Source organism: Mustelus asterias, chromosome 15, assembly GCF_964213995.1.
Source record: "Mustelus asterias chromosome 15, sMusAst1.hap1.1, whole genome shotgun sequence".
NCBI classification, from domain to species: Eukaryota; Metazoa; Chordata; class Chondrichthyes; order Carcharhiniformes; family Triakidae; genus Mustelus; species Mustelus asterias.
Window position 1 is genome coordinate 97,635,619 of NC_135815.1, and position 20,586 is coordinate 97,656,204.

The following is a 20,586-nucleotide window of genomic DNA, read 5'->3' on the forward strand; positions in this document are numbered from 1 at the left end:
TCTCTCTAGACTTTGCCAATGATCAAGATATCTTCCCAATTCATACCAACGTTTGCCTTTTATGCTCATTTTCAAGGCTATCACAAATACAAACACAACAGCGCTTCCAATGTTCACAGGAATTCACAAGGAAGAGCAAATGTTGGAAAGTGGTGCCAATAGGAGTGAGCAACTGCCAAAAGAGGAAACAGTGTTCCACACAATGTGATTTTTTTTTTTTGTCAAAGCCCATGGAAGAGGGCAGGGTAGTGGACACTGTCAAATGGATACCTGTTTGGTTAACCTCTAAAATACTAGCCATTTTGTTCTGCTATTCATTAAAGAATGAATTATAATGCAGTGGGAAGGTGGCACAGTGGTTAGCACGGCAGCCTCACAGCGCCAAGGACCCTGGTTCGATTTCCGGTTTGGGTCATTGTCTGTGTGGAATTTGCATGTTCTCCCAATATCTGCGTACGTTTCCTCCAGGTGCTTTGGTTTCCTCCCACAGTCCAAAGACGTGTGGGTTAGGTGGTTTGGCCATTCTAAATTTTCCCCTAGTGTCCAAAGATGCGCAGGCTAGGGGGATCAGTGAGGTAAATATTTAGGGCGGCACGGTAGCACAGTGGTTAGCACTGCTGCCTCACAGCATCAGGGACCCAGGTTCGATTCCCGGCCTCAGGTCACTGTCTGTGTGGAGTTTGCACATTCTCCCAGTGTCTGTGTGGGTTTCCTCCGGGTGTTCCGGTTTCCTCCCACAGTCCAAAGATGTGCGGGTTAGGTAGATTAGGCCATGCTAAATTGCCCCTTAGTGTCGGGGGACCAGCTACATGGAGTTACGGGGATTGGGCCTGGGTGGGATTTGATCGGTGCAGACTCGATGGGCCGAATGGCCTCCTTCTGCACCATAGGATTCTGTGAATTAGTGTCCTGCAGAAATGCTTTTGTTCTCGTCACTATTTGAGCATGTGGTGAATTATGAAATTGGACGTCAATCCTTTTCTTGATAATAGGCTTATTTACAGAATTCATTTCATATGTCTGCTTCCAACCTACCGCCCAGCGATCCTACTCGTCTCTCTTTATAGGTGCTCTAGGTACTCAATTAAGCAATCCCCTTCACCTGTGTATTTTACACAATATAGTTAACATACATACATACCTGCAACATGATAAACCGTTTGACTCTTCTGCCTTGAATCAGGGAAAACCTGAGCATAATTCCACCTTTCCCGAAGTATTTAAAATAGTTTGAGCCAAGAACTATTCTTTCCCTCTTCACATGACCCACCACCTCCCCTTTAAGCATTCATGATGTCTTTAATTTTGTTTCATGATCTTGAGTTGCCTAAACACAGGTCTGATTTTACACAGCACCAATAACCAGCCCCAAGCAAATTCACAATGGCATTGATCCATCACACCCGTGAAACACAGCTGTCCACAGTCAACACACACAAACTAAGCAGAGCAGCATAGCAGACATAAATCTGTGATTAATTTCTGATCATTTCAGACCACCAGTAAAAATAAAATTAATCTCCAAAAAAAATGTGCATTATATAAGTTAGCTTTCATATTTGTTCCAAAGTTACATCCTTTGATTTTGATCCTGAAATGATCCTGCATTCAACACAAGACAAATGGTACATGCTAAAAAAAAAAGTGTCTAGGTCTGAGATGGGAAGGTTTGGAGGAACATACAAAAAACAGAAATAAAGCAATAAAGGCGGCTAGGGTTGAAAGGTAAAAGACTAATTTAGAAATCCACATAAGGAGAACTGCACCTCAAATAATAAACAGCCAACTGTCTACTTGTGATTTTAATTCTAAATAAATTCAAGATTAGAATATCCAACCTCTGTTTAAAAAAAGTACAATTCTGTTCGTCACCATACTTAAGTAATGTAAACCTCTCATGTGCCTCCACTGCAGCAGTTTACTCTTCGGAGGCCCATATCATATTTAATGAGGCAGATTTAGGAAATAGTTAAAGAAAATAACTTTGAAAACAAAACACACGTGTAACAAAATATGCAATAATAGGATTTTGAAATTTTGTTTTGCTTCGCACCCGATTTCCAAAATATCTTCCAAATTAGTAACTCTTAATTTTACTGAATAAAAATATTTACTCTGAACAACAGCACCCCCCCAACCCAAATTTAGCAACCTCTGTTGCACACTGCTTTTAAGCTACACAAGTGATGAACATCTGCCATCAGTTTGTCTGTCACCTGCTGCTTAAAGAGCTCTGAATGTCTTTGCCAGGCATTCCCAATTTGGCCAGAGGCCCACAGCTCCCGCAGGGATTCAGATCTAAATTGTAAACAGGATGCTGGCTGCCGACGGCAAGAACTACAATCAGTTGCTAGAAGGACAAATGTAACTAAGCTGCTTTCTTGCCTGCTGGCTACATCCACTGTCCTGCCAAGCTATTCTTTCGAGTCCGCTAACAGCCTGTTCCATTGCTGGATGGCATCCCTTTGCAGGAAGACAGTAAAAAGTGACTGGGCAGCTTTGATCTCCCCAGCACTTATGAAGAGTGACAAGTAAAAATGCATCTGCATTTTATGAAATATTCCACTGGCATGTAAGCCTTCAGATCTTGACCATGAAACAAAGCCCGTACACAGAAAGGCAGTTATAAAATGTAGGACATTTGAACTATTTCTGTGGGGCAAATTTTATTGGGTTTGGTTTTGCAGAATAGGCAGCTGCAATAAGCACTGATGCTTTGCTGTTCTACCTCAGTTATATCAAAATAGATTCTTGTAAACCTAACTTAAAACTTTATTACTTAATACCGTGCCACAACAAATCCCTCTGTACAGTAAAGGGTATCTCTATATTGCGAGTTCTAAGCAATTTTTCAGTGTCCAAGAGGTTATAGTTTAAGGGTGCAAGTTGAATCTGAAGAATTTATCAGCTAGAAGTCACTATATCATGCTACTAAGTTAATACTTTAGTTTTGTACACAAAGAATTTTAATCTCAATTAATAAGCCCCTAATTCTGGAGGGTTAAGGTATGACTTGGATGATCTGGTCTATCACATAATTTAGTGAAATCCATACAAGGATAAAAAGTTAACCATAAATTTCTGCCTCTCCTTGGAGGTCCAGCCAATCTGGACGAGACAGCAATCAGGAGAAATTCTTTCTCTCAAATGGTTGTTAGTCTGTGGAATCCCCTTCCCAGACAGCAGTGGCAGTTGGAACAGTGAATCTATTCAAGGCTGAGTTAAAGACATTTTCAATGGAAAAGGGAGTCAAGGGTTATGAGGGCAGATAGGAAAGTGGAATTGAGACCACTAACAGATCAGCCATGAACTTACTGAATGGTTCAAAGGGCTGAATGGCCTACACCTGCTCCAACAATTGGCCCGTCTGAGGACTCACCTACCCCATCATATAGTCGATGCGAGATTGAGGCGAGCGGGAAGCCTATTCGTGCCCATTTCATGCGACATCCCCCAAAAACCTGTTGGTGGGAAATTCAGCCCCACGTGATCCAGTACACTGGAAATCAATCCTGAGCAAAATAATTTGCTCCTGTTCTTCCCTTACCCACACCAACTAAAACACAAGCACACAAAGGGGAGTTGTAGTCTCCCCATCTGGTCTTAAATTCCCATATTACCTCAAGTAGCAAAATCATCAAGATTACAGATTTTTGTTCCAGCCATAGTAACCTAATAAATGGATCAACAGAGTAGCTCTTTCTTGCAGAACCATTACCACTGGTCTCCATCTCGCTCAGTAGCAATTGCCACAAAAAAAGTTTCAGATGTTAAGATGACACTGTTTAGATGTAGTCATCCTCATTCTGCATCTTCATTATTGTTATCATTCAACCAAGGAAAATCTTTGAGAATCCAGTACCCAGAGCTAAACATGCAGGTCAGAGGGTTCCAAGTTCCATTCTACACATCTAATGGGATCATTGAACTGAGATAGGTAGTATTTGGGGGTGCTACAATTAGTCTCAGTGCTCTGGCAAAATGGGAGAGGGGTGGGTGTAGAGGAGTTAAAAGATGGAACATTGCTAATGATGTCTATTCAATAGTTTAATTGAAAAATGCAGGTGTGTGGACATTTAGTGACACCAGAGAGAGGAGGCTCAAATGCCATGCCCTCTCTGATTGAATAGCCCTGTCAATACTCTGGGCTCACTGAGGACAGTTAACAGGCCGAGCTAAAGCTCTGTGCTTTTTAAATGATCTCAACCTTTTCAAAATGACTCCATGACTCTAAAATCTCTACATTTTCCCTCTCTAGAAATATATCCGTTCTCTCTCAAATCCATTTAAGCTTTCAGTTCAATGATCTTCCTGGTAACTTATGCTACAAATCTATTTTCCATTGGTACAAAATAAAACATCCATTTCTAACTCTTTTTTTTAAAGCCCGTCCCTGGTATGTGAACCACTTGTCATAATGAACAACTTGTCTGGATCAACGTTGGAAGGGAGGTTGCAAGGTTACTTCAAGTTCCTATTTTTATAAAATGAATAAAATCCTTTGAAGTCTAGCTAAAGTGAATCATCCTTCTGCTCACTTTTGTAACCCATCAGTAGCATTAAGGCCAACACCAGAACATCCTGCACAAGCTCTTCCATTTGAAAGTTTATGCTAACCTCCTGTTTCATCCTTGGTTATTTATTCAACACTTAAGTCACTTGGCTTTCCATTTATTCCATGATTCCTTCGCTAAATCAACGTAGAACTTGTCCAAGCCCTCTGAAAATCCATCGCACTGTATTACACTACAACACTAGGTTAGTTAAGTATGACCTTCCCTCCAGCATCTCTGTAGGTTATGCACGACCAGGATTTTGCCTATTATATCGTAAAACATTCATTAGTGAAGTATGATCTACCCTCCAAAGTCTATGTAGGCTATATATACACTACCAAGATTTTACCTATTATATTGTTCAACATGCATTCCTAATATTTTCATTGCAGTCATTATCAGTGAGATTTTCAGGCAAGTCTCAGCCCTTTCCAAAGTCATGGAGATAGCTAGCTACCAAGAAATTTCTCCCAAGTTTAAAATTAAGCATCTTCATCTTCAAAAGCCTTGCTTATTTCAAGAGCATCTGTCCTCTCTATTATCACTCCGTTATTTGTGTGCTGCACAGCTTCTCAGCCAGTCCTGGCAACAGGACATCTTTCCTGGGAAACAGCCATAGTTAAAGATATATTCTGGTACTACTTTGTCCTGGATTTCCAACTTCTCTTTATATTTATTAAATGGGCCAATAATTTCATAGTTTTCCAATCACTCTTCCAAAGAATTAATTTCCCATCCCTTTGAAGTCAAGTATTTCTGTTCCAGGTTGTTGTCTCCTACTCTGTTGAATATTCCCGCATTCTTATTTCTTGGCTGGAGATGCTAGCAGTCAAATCCAAGTAACACAAGACAACTGAAATATAAATAACACAGTAGCTCTAAACCACGCCAGGTCCGAAATGGGAAGGAGTCTTAAGAAGAAACTTGTACACAAAACTGAACTTTGAAAAAAATAAGTAAAACAGTATCTGTAGTTTTTTATTGCTTCAACCTGTACATAAACAAGATATGCACAAATTGGTGCAAAATGACAGTGTAAACGTCATGATCATCATGGGCAGCTGAGGCACTTAAATGCTCATCATCCTGAATGCCTTAACACAAGGCAGAAATATTTAGCAGAAGCTTTGCTTGCATTCGTTTTATACAATTGCCCAAGAGCAGAATTAGCTCCAACTTTCCCCTGTAGATTCCACTGTGAAATGTAAGGCCAATTTGTCCTTTACTGTGTTTTTCCAGCAGGCTCTGATTCAGCCAAATTCAAACAACTAACCTCAATTAAGGAACATGTTTACTTAGTGTTGCTCGAAAGGAAAATTGATGGAGCTAGCATTGTTAAGCTACTCTCAAAGAATAAACAATATCACCATGCAAACCACAAGATTTAACAAAGGGTCACGGACCTGAAGCGGCAACTCTGTTTCTCTCCACAGATGCTGCCTGACCTGCTGAGTATTTCCAGCGTTTTCTGTTTTTATTTCAATTACACCAAGGCCAGGATTTTACACACAACCCCCCCCCCCCCCCCCCCCCACCACCACACACACAATCAGGCAGGAAATCATGGTCTAACTACATTGAATGCCGATTTAAATGGCTCTCTGCTTCAGCTGGGGGAGTGGAACACAATGGCAGGGCCATCAAACCCTGGCCTAAGCTTCTATTTACTACGATTTGGATATGGGACTTGAGGAATTGGTGCCCAAAATGGGAAGAGGATAGCATACAGATAGATAGTCAATTAGGCAAAACATGACAAATAGAATTCCAGGTCAGTAAAAGTGAGGTAATGTGTTTCACATTATACTTCAAATAGGGAAGGTTGGGAGACGCAAAGTAGAGGAATTTAGGCTTTAGGTTCACCAGTTCTTAAAAGCATCACCTTAAGGCCACAAAAATAAAAGCCAACAGAAAAGAGTTTTACAGCAAGAGGTGTAGAATATAAAAGTCAAGGTTTAATGATGAATTTATATAAAACAATAGCAAGGCCACAATTGGCGCACTTAGCACAACCATGGATAGGAAAGGGGGAGGGGAAGGGGAATTGGAAAGGAGGAGGAGGAGAGGGCAAGAACCCATAAAGCAAAGCGGAGTGTGAGAGTCCATAAAACAGCAGGAGTTTGCAAAGAGAGAGAAGAAGCCCACAATATAGCAGGAATTCAGAGAGAGAGGGAGAGAGAGAGAGAGAGAAAGAGCCCAAGAAGCATCGTGAGCGCAAAGAGGGGGAGAGCCCATAAAGCAGCAGGAGTTCACAGAGGGAGAGGGTGCACTCAAAGTTGCAGGAGTTCAGAGAGCCCATAGAGCAGCGAGAGTCCATAGGAAGAGTTTGCAGAGAGAGAGAAAGCCCATAAAGCAGCGAGAGTAGGGAGAGAATTGATAAGGTATCCAGGATCAGATGAGATGCATCCAAGGGTACTGAGGGGAGTGAGTGGAAATTACAGAAGCACTAGTGATAATCTTGCTGTCTTGTGTAGACACAAAGGTGGCGCCATACGACTGGAGAATTATCAATGTTACGTCCTTGTTCAAAAATGGGTGCAAGGATAAAGCCAGCAACTAAAGATAAGTCAGTTTGACTTCAGTGACAGGGAAACATCTGGAAACGATAGTTCGGGACAAAATCAATAGTCACGTGGACAATTGCAGGATAATTAAAGGAAAGCCAGCATGGATTTATTAATGGAAAATCATGTTTAACTAACCTGCTGGAGTTTTTTGAGAATGCAATAGAGAAGGTTGATAAGGGCAGTGCTGTTGATGTGGTGTATATGGATTTCCAAAAGGCATTTGATACAATGCCACACAACAGACTTGAGCAAAATTCTAACTCATTGGATGAAAGGGAAAGTAGACACTTGGATAAGAAATTGGCTGATTGGCTGGAAACAGGGTAAAAAGAAACAGAAAAGCTCAATGCAGAGAAGTGTGAAAGGATTCATTTTAGCAGGAAGAATATGGAGGCAGCATAAATAAGGGAAGAAACTCAAAGCTGTGCAGGAACAGTGGGATTTCGGTGTTTGTATACATAAGTCATTGAAGGTGACAGGACATGTAGAGAGCAGTTAGTAAAGCATATAGTATCTTATGCTTTATTAATGGGAGCATTGAGTATAGGAGCGTTAAGTATAAGTAAGGAGATCATGTTGAATTTGCATAAGACACTAGTTCGACATCAGTTGGAGGATGGCACTCAGTTCTGGGTGCCATACTGGAGGAAGAATGTGAAGGCATTGGAGAGAGTACAGTGGACATTTAAAAGAATGATTCCGGGGATAAAGAACCGTAGCTATGAGGATAGATTGGAGAGGTTGGGACTGTTTTCCTTGCAGAAAGAAAGCTGAGAGGAGACTTGATAGAGGTATTCAAGATCCTGAGAGATATATGGATATGGTAAATAGTGAGAAATTGTTCCCACCCCAGAGTGCATCAGGAACTAGAGGGCACAGATTCAGAATTATTGGCAAAAGGAGTAAAAGTGATGCAAAGAAAATTTTGAGAGTCAGGATGAACTTCCTGAGGGGGTGGTGGGGGCAGGTTCAATCGATGTATTCAAAAGGGAATTGGAGTGCTATCTGAAAAAATAAGAATGTGCAAGGTTATCAGGGGAAGGCAGGGGAGAGCCAGTGCAGACCTGAAGGGCTGGATGGCCTCCTTCTGCACTGAAAAGATTCTATGAGAGGGAGATTTCTGTTGGACAAGAAGGAAAGAAAAAAAACCAGGAACTTACGAACAAACTTCTTTTGCATAGTTTCCAATAGAGCCTGGTGGGCATCTTCTGACTGTAGGGCCACTGAACATTCCCTGGCCAACATAGTTCGTACAAGGTGCTCTCCACAACCTAGAAGAGGGAAATTTTTAAAAATATAATTTGCAGAAAAGATCACGAGTAGAAAGATATCTATATGAATAGAAACAGATGCTGCCACATGCTTTCAAAACTATTTATTAGCCAACGAGTGGATAGAAAAACGTTTCTTTTGCGGGAAATAAAGTTGACTTGAAGCAAAGTAGTTTTTAAGAATGCCACTCTAGTGTTTACCGTTTTAGTTTTCTGTCAGAACTCTGTTCAAACCACAATGGAATTATTCTTCAAAAAAAAATAAAGTCAATCTGAGGGATGGTTCTTCTAACAGAACCACAACAGAAGTCAAATATACTGCTGAAGACTAGTGCCACATGCGCGTTTGCCTTAAAACAACAAGAAAATTTTGGGGTTCATGGACAAAAAACGCCAAGTGTAAGCTTAAACAGTTGTTGTATGTCACAGCAAAATTGTTTTTTTTTATATATAGATCTATCGATGGGCACATCTTTCATCTTAGAAAATTGGAAACAGGTGCATGTAAAAGAACACACGTACATTTGTTGCATTAAGATACACACGTTTTCAATTTGCAAACATGAAAGAACCTCCTGTTAGAGGGCAAAAAGAAAAAATAAAATCCATTTCTGTTCTGTCTGCCATATGATGAAGATTTTACAGGCTGTGACATTGACATTAAAAAAAAATAAGCAGTCTTGGTTATCTTTCGTAACAGTTTGGTATGAAATATTTTCAATGGAAACAACTCTCTTCAACATGCTGTACAGCAGAAGACCTTTCTCTGCACTAAAAGTCATCCTCGACAGCAAGAAGTGTAAAACAACGCATCCTAGGTTTCTAAAATCATTTGAGAATGTTGAAATATGTATTAATGGCAGTATGGTGGAACAGCACATGGTCTAATCATGTGCTCAGCTACTTAGCAGCCCAGTAATTGGAAAGAAAAAAATGGCAAGTTGAGAATTTTTTTTGTAAATATTAAAGTAGCAAGTTATGATTTGCAATGTGCTATCTGGAAGGGTAGCGCAAGAAGATTCAATAATAACTTTCAAAAGGGACTTAGAGAAATCTTTGGCAGGGCAATGAGGCCAATTGGATGGACCTTCCAAATAACTGGCAAAGGAATGATGGGTCAAATGGCCTCCTTCACTGCTGTACCATTCAAATGATTCCAGAAGACATGGCAATCTAGATATGGCTTAACCGTACTCTTGTACAGCTAGAGTATAGACTGTCTCTTGTTTGGCACTGGGTTTTCTTCGCAATATTTTCTAATACTCCATTTAGTTTTGCTACAAGTTCACCACATTGATTGCGAGTTTTGAGGGACTCATTTTTCTAGCCGTTGTGGTGGCTATTTTTAGTTGCTAATGCACTTGGAGAGGTGAGGGGAGTGGTGTGGATTCAGTAGTGCTCAAAAAACCCAGAAATATGGCTTTCCCTGCATGTTGTAGGGTTTCAGCTTGATTGACAAGCTTGAAAAAGGTGTCTGAGCACACGAGCTCCAATTCTGGCCTTCAGCATTCCCGATTTTAATCACATCACCATCACTGGTCGCGTATTCAGCTGCCAAGGCCCAAACTCTAAAATTTGTTCATAGCCCTCTTTTCCTCTCTTTTCACTTGCAAAAACCTCTTAAATGTGTGTGTTGAATTAGACTCCTGTTAACAGCCTCGTGATGTTATAATATTCCAAAATCGCTCCAAGCAGTTGTTCATGCAAGCTCCAGGATAAAGGGACACTAATTCAAGATGGATGCAGGTGCAGTTATGATGTCATTTATTCTTGTAAAGGAATGGTGAATCCATGGGATAGGCTTTCCAGAAATTTGGTGCAATCAAAAGTGTTACAATTTCAACTCTGGCCCAAGCTCAGTCATTTCCTTGTTCTCACTGGAGAAAAATGGCACCCACGCAGTCATGGCCTTCAGGCTTGTGCTTTTCGCCAGCTTTTACTTCATCCAGTACTCCACTGTTCACATCTGAACACATACTAGGTCCCATTCAACACTCCTTAACCCTTCCATTCTCTTTCAGTCAGCAAAAGCTTTGTTCCAATTTATAAACAGGGCATATTATATATATATATATATATATATATATATATACACAAACTTAATTTACAAGATAATGGTTGGAATGCGAGTCTTTACAGGTAATCAAGTCTTTACAGGTACTGACAATGTGAGTGGAGAGAGGGTTAAGCATAGGTTAAAGAGGTGTGTATCGTCTGAAGCCAGGACAGTTAGTGAGATTTTGCAAGCCCAGGCAAGTCGTGGGGGGGTTACCGATAGTGTGACATGAATCCAAGATCCCGGTTGAGGTTGTCCTCATGTGTGCGGAACTTGGCTATCAGTTTCTGCTCAGCGATCCTGCGCTGTTGTGTGTCGCGAAGGCAGCCTTGGAGAATGCTTACCCGAAGATCGGAGGCTGAATGCCCGTGACTGCTGAAGTGTTCCCCGACAGGAAGAGAACACTCCTGCCTGGTGATTGGTGAGCAGTGTTCATTCATCCGTTGTCGTGGCGTCTGCATGGTCTCCCCAATGTACCATGCCTCGGGACATCCTTTCCTGCAGCATATCGGGTAGACAACGTTGGCCGAGTTGCAAGAGTATGTACCGTGTATCTAGTGGATGGTGTTCTCACGTGAGATGATGGCATCCGTGTCGATGATCCGGCACATCTTGCAGAAGTTGCTGTGGCAGGGTTGTGTGGTGTCGTGGTCACTGTTCTCCTGAAGGCTGGGTAGTTTGCTGTGGACAATGATCTATTTGAGGTTGTGCGGTTGTTTGAAGGCAAGAAGTGGGGGTGTGGGGATGGATGAACACCACTCGACAATCACCAGGCAGGAGTGTTCTCTTCCTGTCGAGGAACGCTTCAGCAGTCACGGGCATTTAACCTCTGATCTTCGGGTAAGCGTTCTCCAAGGCGGCCTTCACGACACACAACGCAGAATTGCTGCGCAGAAACTGATAGCCAAGTTCCGCACATGAGGACGGCCTCAACCAGGATCTTGGGTTCATGTCACACTATCTGTAACCCCCACAGCTTGCCTGGGCTTGCAAAATCTCATTCACTGTCCTGGCTGGAGACAATACACACCTCTTTAACCTGTACTTAACCCTCTCTCCACTCACATGTATGTACCTTTAAGACTTGATTACCTGTAAAGACTCATATTCCAACCATTATCTTGTAAATTAAGTTTGTGTCTATATATGCCCTGTTTGTGAACACAATTCTTCACTCACCTGAAGAAGGAGCGACATTCTGAAAGCTTGTGCTACCAAATAAACCTGTTGGACTTTAACCTGGTGTTGAGAGACTTCTTACTGTGCTTACCCCAGTCCAATGCCGGCATCTCCACATCATGGCCAATTTATAAATCCAGCTAATTTCTTTCAGCCCTGTTCCTTCAGCTCACAGTCTACCTTTCCAATTCCAATCAACAGTGCACTACTTTTCCACCCATTCCATCATTTGTAAAGCATTCAGCCACCACTTGCTTACAAATTGAAATTTTCCTAAACACATTCACTGGCTACTTCTCTCCCCAACTAAAAAAGACTGTTTAAAGTCTACCTTTCACTGCTTCTTTGACTATCTCCCGAAAACTGCATGGATCCAGCTCCCAATTTTAGAAGTATTTTCATGAATATAAAGGCACCATAGAAGAACAAGTGTGCATTTAGATAATGGGTGGAAAGAGGTTTTAAAGCAAAACACTGGCACGCCATTACTCCCATTATTTACTTGAAGGAGCATACATTAATAAAAATAGTTAGAAAGGGAAAATGTCTGCACATGTAGCGAATACCTGATGTACTCACAGCTGTAGAATACACATTAGGGCCACTTGTATTTTCTGCCCAGCAACCACAGCCATACACAGCCGCCTGCAAACAAATACAGGCAAGAATGTTGAAAATTTCCCAGTAAACTTCAACAGAGAGAGAAACTGTTTCTAAAAAGCTAAAAGTTTTATTTATTTGTCACAAGTAAAAGGCTTACATTAACACTGCAATGAAGTTACTGTGAAATTCTCCTAGTCGCCACATTCTGGCACTTGTTCAAGTCAATGCACCTAACCAGCATGTCTTTCAGACTGTGGGAGGAAACCGGAGCATCCGGAGGAAACCCACAAACACAGGGAGAACGTGCAAACTCCATACAGACCGGGAATTGAACCCAGGTCCCGCTGTGAGGCAGCAATGCTAACCACTGTGCCACCCCAATTTGCTTTATTATTACATTGCAGTATAATCTCTATTATCCGATAAGCAAGAAGAATGGGTGGTGCTGGTTAACAGAGTCCCATTTACCAACGGAATGCAGTGCACGAACTAAATCCAAGTACTCAGGAAGTAAAGAATAGTGTCCTTCTTACTTCTAATCTTCACATTAAAACATAAAGTATAAAATTATACAGTATATAGGTACAGGTTCCGGATAACTTAAATGCTTCCGGTTGGTAAAGTGACAACTCATTAGATGATCAGAAATTCCGGTTAGCAGGGAATTCCAGTTGGTAGGGTGCCGGATAACAATGCTTACTGTACGTACTACCCATTCAGCATACAATTCAGATCTATCCTTTAATTAATATTTTCACAATGCACCTAAACCTTTGGCAGTGATGAATGACTAGAATAACATTTAGACCTTATATTCTACTGTATTTTTATTCATTCTTTCAATTTTTGATCTTTCTGCTCTTTACTATGGTCGAGGATTTGCTTAGCAGCAACAGCGACAGGAATTCATAAAGGCCTGAAATGTAGAAATCTGCCTAGTAACAGCCAGCATTTCCAGGGGCAGGCAAGCTTCTGAAAGTGATCAGGACATTCCAGTGACCATCTAAAGATGGTCAGGCGTGAATTTCTCTAGGAGTAGAAATAGATTACTTAGATGACTGCAATAGAAATGATAAGTTCCCCAAGCAGAAACAGTTTACCTAAAAGACTGAGTGATCCAGGACTATAGAACTGCTAAGCGGCACAAAAAGGAAGAAATGAGAGATATGTAGGCAGCTGCCTCGAGTTGGAAAGAACAGGGAAAACAGTATAACTGTTACCCCCTCAGAAGCAGACAGACCAGTACCTATCTCACAGCCGGAAGGATAGGACCCACTTCACAACCACGTAGTCCTGTAACATGTTTTACTTCTCATATTGTTGCACCCAAATCTTAGAGCCAAGGTATTGCAGCAAACCTTCATAAAGACAGTTTGAATATTTTTGCTGCACCAGGAAAAGACATTTCCCAGAGTTGATCATCAGCCCTGTATTGTGTGGTAACTATAAGCTGGATTTGGCTTATAGAGTTGCTTAATTTGGTTGTTTGGGAAAGTGAAGTCTTGGTGAGTTCAGGGATCGTGGATATATTTTGGAACAAGGGGTAAATTCTACATAAAAGTATGCGTGTGTGTGTGTTTAGTTATTAATGTACTTAAGTGCCTTAGAGTATTGTGGTCCTTTTCATGCGTATTTTTCTTTTAAGTTAATAAATATTCTTTAATAATTGTTTATATGACGACTGGACTGGTTCTTCACTGGGGTTTCACGTGACTCTTCCCGAAAAGACTACACATCACCACAATCCAGTATTTTAAGTTGGAACAATCGTACAGGTAACATCAGTGTGGTTCGTGACTCTATATTGTCAGAAAACCTTCAGGTTTCTCACTTCCTCCAAACAGGGCTTGAAATGTTAGAATTTTTGCATTCCATTGTTGTGCAAGCAATGGTTTGGATTTTCTCACAACATAGCAAAGAGGCAGTTTCCATAAGATAATCAAGTATCCGATGAGTCAAGCCCTGTGCTCTTATTCATGCCATGACTGACAGTGTGGTACGTGGGCAACAATAAGTCCTAAACACCAGGGACTTTGTGGAATGCCCCATCTGCTCCAAAAAGTAGTAAATACATAAAACTCTCAATCTTTCCACTCAGGCTTATGAGTAGCTTGATCTGCAACCTAATAGTATCTGGCTTGGCTTTCATCCAAGTATAATTAGACTTGCACAATTACACAACAGTTTCAAAACCAGAAGAGAGCTCTGAATCCTTCAAATTCTTTTCAGCCGCTTCTGACTAAAGCTCTGTGGAAGGTGAGCTTGCAAATGCCTCAAGTTTCCTCATGCAGTTAAAACAAGAGGCAGTTAATTTTTTTAAAAATGTATGCGTAATGATCAACATTCTTTTGTTTAAAGTTTATTTATTAGTGTCACAAGTAGGCTTGCATTAACACTGCAATGAAGTTACTGTGAAAATCCCCTTGTCGCCACACTCCAGCGCCTGTTCGGGTACACTGAGGGAGAATTTAGCACGGGCTAATGCACCTAACAAGCACGTCTTTCGGACTGTGGGAGGAAACCGGAGCACCCGGAGGAAACCCACACAGACACGGGGAGAACGTGCAAACTCCACATAGACAGTCGCCCAAGCCGGGAATTGGACCCAAGTCTCTAGCGCTGTGAGGCAGCAGTGCTAACGACTTTGCCACCCCTTTGCAATGGTCAGACAACGATGTTAACCTCTTCGTGTCAAAATGGTTAGGATGTGAACTGCAGACCTCTGCCAGGTGTCAGTTTTCTTTAATTACCTGGCAACAACTAAAATAGAATAGAAAAGCATAAACTGGAGTTTAGATACAAAATAACCATTATCCTTGAAAGATCCAATAATTTGATTATCTTGAGATTAAGGCTATCAAGAGCTGATTAGAGACTACTTGCCTGCAGTATTCCTGGTATGGACGAGATGAGCGTCCTTTAAAGATAGGTTGAACTAAATCACATCAAAAATACCATACATATTTCTTCTGAATGCAGCACAAGCTAATTAAATGAACGTGAGTGAACAGGCAGCCAAGTAAGGATTAATATCCTAAAATAATGATACAATAAATTTGTTTTTCAATGGACAAATTTCAACATGATAGATGTGCATGGTGTACACTTGTTTACTGCTGTTGGCATCTAGCACCAAAAGGTGATCATATTTCTTGACTGAGACCAGAGGAGAGAATATATTCAGCATGTTAATACACATATCGTACAAATAAAAGAAGCATATTTACTTGGCCAACTCTCCCAGGATGCTTCATTGCCAAACCTCCACTGGAAACAGCAGCAGCAACATTTCCTGCATGGTCCACAACTACTGCCCCAACAGTATCAAGTGAAGCGGTGACATTAGTCTAAAAGACAAAGATCCAAATACATATTTAGAATTTCAAGATTACAAAATAACATGCTATAAAACACAAAGAAAAATGAACTTCCATCAATAAAGTCATCTTTCAGAAACATTCTTAAGCACCTCATAGTGCATTGTAACCAGTTACTTTGACAGTGCTGCAATGGTGCCAAATTTTACACTGACAGGTACGACAAACAGCACTGTGAGAAATGACCAGATAATCTATTTCAGTTTAAAGTTTTATTTATTAGTGTCACAAGTAGGCTTATATTAACACTGCAATGAAGCTACTGTGAAAAATCCCCTAGTTGCCACATTCCGGTGCCGGTTCGGGTACACTGAGGGAGAATTTAGCACGGCCAATGCACCTAACCAGCACATCTTTCAGACTCTGGGAGGCAATTGGAGCATCTGGAGGAAACCCATGCAGACACGGGGAGAAAGTGCAGACTCTGCACAGACAGTGACCCAAGCGGAAATCGAACCCGGGTCCCTGGTGCTGTGAGGCAGCAGTGCTAACCACTGTGCCACCCATCAGAGTTTCAATGTTAAGTGAAAGATAGATGCTAGCCAGGACACTGTAAAACTTGGCTTTTCTTTGAATAGTACCAAAGGATATTGTAATAAGTCTTCGGAGGCAGAAGTCCCTTCACCAAAATCCCTTTATTTATGATTCCAACATCAGTACACAGAGTGCTATCAGTCAGCAGTCTACGTTCGGAAGTGCTAGAGGAACTGACAGTCCCGGTTAAATACAAGGAAAAGACTCCCTGATTGGCCCATCAATTGACTCCTTAATCAGGGAGTTCATATTCCAAAAGGCCAACTTCAATGGCCTAATTGAAGTTATAGAATCACAGAATTCCCACAGTACAGGAGGCCGCCATTTGGTTCTTCGAGTCTGTACTGATCACAATCCCACCCAGGCCCTATTCCCATAACCCTCATTTACCCTGCGAATCCCCCTGACATTAGGGGCAAGGTACTATGGCCAATCAACCTAACCCGCACATCTTTGGACTGTGGGAAGAAACCAGAGCACCCGGAGGAAACTCAGGCAGACACAGGGAGAACGAGCAGACTCCACACAGTGACCCTAGACCGGAGTCAAACCCAGGTCCCTGGCACGGAGGCAGCAGTGCTAACCACTGCGCCACCCCAAGATACAAAAAGTCATTATAGATATTTTACATCCACCCGATCTGGAAGGGGTGCTCTCATTTTAGCTTGCCCCTCCGCAAAAGATGGTGCCACCCATCAGTGTGGCACTCCCTCAGTCCTGAGGGTGGCGCTTGAACGTCCCATTTCCTGTCACCAAAGCAAGGGCAACCACAGTGAAAGTGGTCATAGACTTGGCAGAATCTACTGAATACAGTTCAAGTACATGGAGTCTGTTATTTTGCAGGAGAGGAATTACTTTTTTTTAAATATGTGAAGGATATCACTGCACTGAAATTGACACCTTTTCATTGGAATTAGTAATATTTCATTCCGATTTCATAACTCAATATTAATTGGTGCTTTAAATACAAATCTATGAATATCCAGTAGCATACCCAGTTTTCTGCGCATTATTATTTTGATGTCAAAGTTAGCTTGTATTTTTTTCAATTTTAAAATTATTACCTACATCTGCCATCCGCAATTCTCTGTTAAATTCCAAAACTCTCCAACACCTATTCTTTCCCTATGCATTTTGAGTAAAGTATTTGAATTCTACCAGTACTATAGCAGTGGTTAATTCAGCAATACGGATCTTCATATGTATATAAAATGTTGCTCCCTGTGCTCTCAGGACAGTGAAAATAAAACAGTAGAATTTCCACAGCAAAAAGAGTACAGGTCTACAGACATAACATTAAATGAAATAAATGAGAAATATGACTTGCCTTTCTGGATTTTAATTCAAAGGGACCAGTAAACAAAAGGGGAAATCATTTTACAGTTAAAGGCTATGTTTATTTATGGTGCCACACCTCAAGTGGTATACTGGCCTTGGTGAGATTCAGCACAGATTCATTAGAGTGATACAGTAGCTAAAAAGGTTAAATTATGAGAAACAGCTTCTATAGGCTAGGCTTGTATTCTCTAGAGTACAGAAGACTGAGGGGGATCTAATTGAGGTATTTATAGATGATTAGAAGGAGTTGATAGGGTAGATAGAGAAATTATTTCCTCTAGGGAGTGATGAGCAAGGGGGCATGAACTTAAAATCAGATCTAAGCTGTTCAAGGGTGATGTCAGGAAGCACTTCTCAACATGTAGGGTAATAGAAATCTGGAACTCCCCTTAAAAGCTGCGGAGGCTGGATCAATTGAAAAATTTTAAAAATAACAACTTAGACTAATAGATGTTTGTTAGGCAAAGACAGATCAGCCATGGCCTAACTGAATGGCATATTAGGCTGGAGTGGTTGAATGACCAACTCACATTTGATATGTTCCTACAATAATGGTGTTCGCCTTTTTTTATTTGATGTCCAATCGTACAACTTTTAAAAATGCTTTGAGGATCATATTTCTAAGTGAACTGCAAACTATTTTACCTTTCGGTCTCCATTCAGAAAACGAAAGGCAATGCAACTTTTTTTCCACTCATAGTGGAATGAATCTTGCTCAATTTATAACTGGAGAATTTATTTGCTAGAAAATAAATCACAAATTTGAAAAAACTCTGGGTAGCTTTGTACCAACATAGTGATTTAAATGTCATCAGTCTAATCATGCAAAATGCTTACTGCACAAAGAGGAGCTGGCCAATCAAAAGTAGAATACTCCGAATACCCAAGATGTTAATTCACCAGATTAACGATGAATAATAAAAGAATACCTGATAATTTCAGAAAGAACTGCAACAGAAGCCCAAATACATGGTGGCACAGTGGTTAGCATTGCTGCCTCACAGCACCAGAGACCCGGGTTCAATTCCTGGCTCGGGTCACTGTCTGTGTGGAGTCTGCATGTTCTCCCCATGTCTGCGTGGGTTTCCTCCGGGCGCTCCAGTTTCCTCCCACAGTCCGAAAGGCATGCTGGTTAGGTGCGGTGGCCATGCTAAATTCTCCCTCAGTGTACCCGAACAGGCGCTGGAGTGTGTTGACTAGGGGATTTTCACAATAACTTCATTGCAGTGTTAATGTAAGTGTATTTGTGACTCTAATAAATAAGCTTTAACTACTGGTGTGTCTTAGTAAGTTGGTGAACTATATCACTGCATCACACAATAGTACAAATGCCAAGCTTTTCTCACAAGGAAAAAAAACCTCCTTCCTTTCTCTCCCCATCCAAAACCCATAATTAATTTCTAGCCCAAGTGTCTAAAATCAGCACAAGGTATTTGAGTAGATAACCGGAAGAGAAAAAACTTTTAATCATTGTATAAACTGTGCCACTCAAATATCCCCACCTACTGGCTAGTAAAGGAATAACAATAGTAGTGACCTGTCCTGGGATAATCACAAAGAGCACACTGCATTCAAAAGGCAGGCCAATTACTTTCGGAAATGTTATCAACTTCTTCCACATCTCGTAGACATGCCAAGCAGATTACAAACAGTCTATTTGCTTCACCATTTCTTACTATGCTGGTGATAAACTGCTATGAAAAGACAGACAGCTGCAAATCTCAGAAACCCGAGAGCACCTCAAATAATAAATGAAAGGAAACACATAGTTGTGAGTAGCTACTAAGCATTTATGAGAAATACCAGCCTCGTGACTATAGTGAAAAGACGGTAGGGCCATAGTTTTAAACTGCATCTGTTGGATTCATACAGAAATTAGCTCCTGTTTTTATAGGATCCAATTAATTTGTTGCAGCAAAAGTTTCTCAAAAGGGGGGAAAAAAATAACAAAATAAAGATGGAGTTCAGAAGAAAACCTCACTACATTCAGCAAAGACCCAACTTAAATACATCTACTGTTCTTTGTTATTGCCAATGTACACATATTGCTATTTTCAGCCACCTCCTATCCTGTACTCAGGATTCCAGGTAGGGCACTGGCAATTTGAGCCAGTGACTTTCTAAACGCCACTAGCGTCCCTACATTTCCCCAACCAACCTCCTCGCCCTTGCAGTAGCAGATAGTATTCGAGGCAAGACAAGAAATAGCATGAGATCATGTGCCCAAAAATAATGCATCGTCATTATAGACACCAGAAAATATTCTCTACCTCCATTCAGTGCATTAAGAAGCAAGTACACAGTTTAAGAGTAAGAAGTCTCACAACACTAGGTTAATGTCCAACAGGTTTATTTGGTAGCACGTGCTACCAAATAAACATGTTGGACTTTAACCTGGTGTTGTGAGACTTCTTACTGTGCCCATCCCAGTCCAACGCCGGCATCTCCACATCACAGTTTGAGAGCAACCAGATAAGGAATAATGCACAACTCCAGCTAAATCAAATAGTACTATAAAGATTCTTGGACAAATGTCTTCTACTTTAGCGATATTTACTAAAAATGTAAAATTTAAATATATAAATTCCCAAAACGGATCCTTATTTGCAGTAAGCTTCATTATCTAAACTGCTAGCGTCTGGCAATGAATACTTGCACCTTTTACTTCATAAAGTGCATTAAGTCACAAGATGGAGCTAGATATATTAGGCAATGTTCAGCAATAAAGTTCAGTTATGTAAAAACATTACCCAATTGCATCTGCTTATCATTCCATTTTGCCTATGCAAGATAGACCAAACTGAGACCATGCTACTTCTTCAAAAGGTTCAAATTACTGCAAATACATGCCCTTTAGACAGTTGAGCCAAAGCAAGCAAACGCCAATGCCAGGATAAACCTCAACTATGACAGAGATTTATATTATCGTTAAATCGAATCCAAAACATCAAACCCGACACTCGACAAGTTTCCCTTCATAAAAATAGATTGACACAGATCTGGTTACCAACTATGTAACCCTTCTTAGACTTGACAGTGGAAGACATTGCCACTTTAGAAATTATGCATCTTCAACCACTTGCAGACTCCTTGTATTTCATATGA

The 20,586-nt window shown here is 40.9% G+C and overlaps 1 protein-coding gene across 3 annotated transcripts in view; it reads right to left on the reverse strand.

The window, feature by feature from the left end:
- Positions 1–20,586, reverse strand: part of tasp1 (taspase, threonine aspartase, 1) — a 73,363-nt gene that overhangs the window by 22,715 nt on the left and 30,062 nt on the right. For 2 of the 3 annotated variants that reach the window (XM_078230365.1, XM_078230366.1), the window contains 3 exons: positions 15,460–15,579; positions 12,196–12,274; positions 8,284–8,394 (listed from right to left, as the gene is read on the reverse strand). In XM_078230365.1, coding sequence (XP_078086491.1) covers positions 8,284–8,394; positions 12,196–12,274; positions 15,460–15,579 — 310 coding nt within the window. The remainder of the gene's footprint in view (positions 1–8,283; positions 8,395–12,195; positions 12,275–15,459; positions 15,580–20,586) is intronic. The other variant, XR_013499690.1, reaches the window with a different exon arrangement.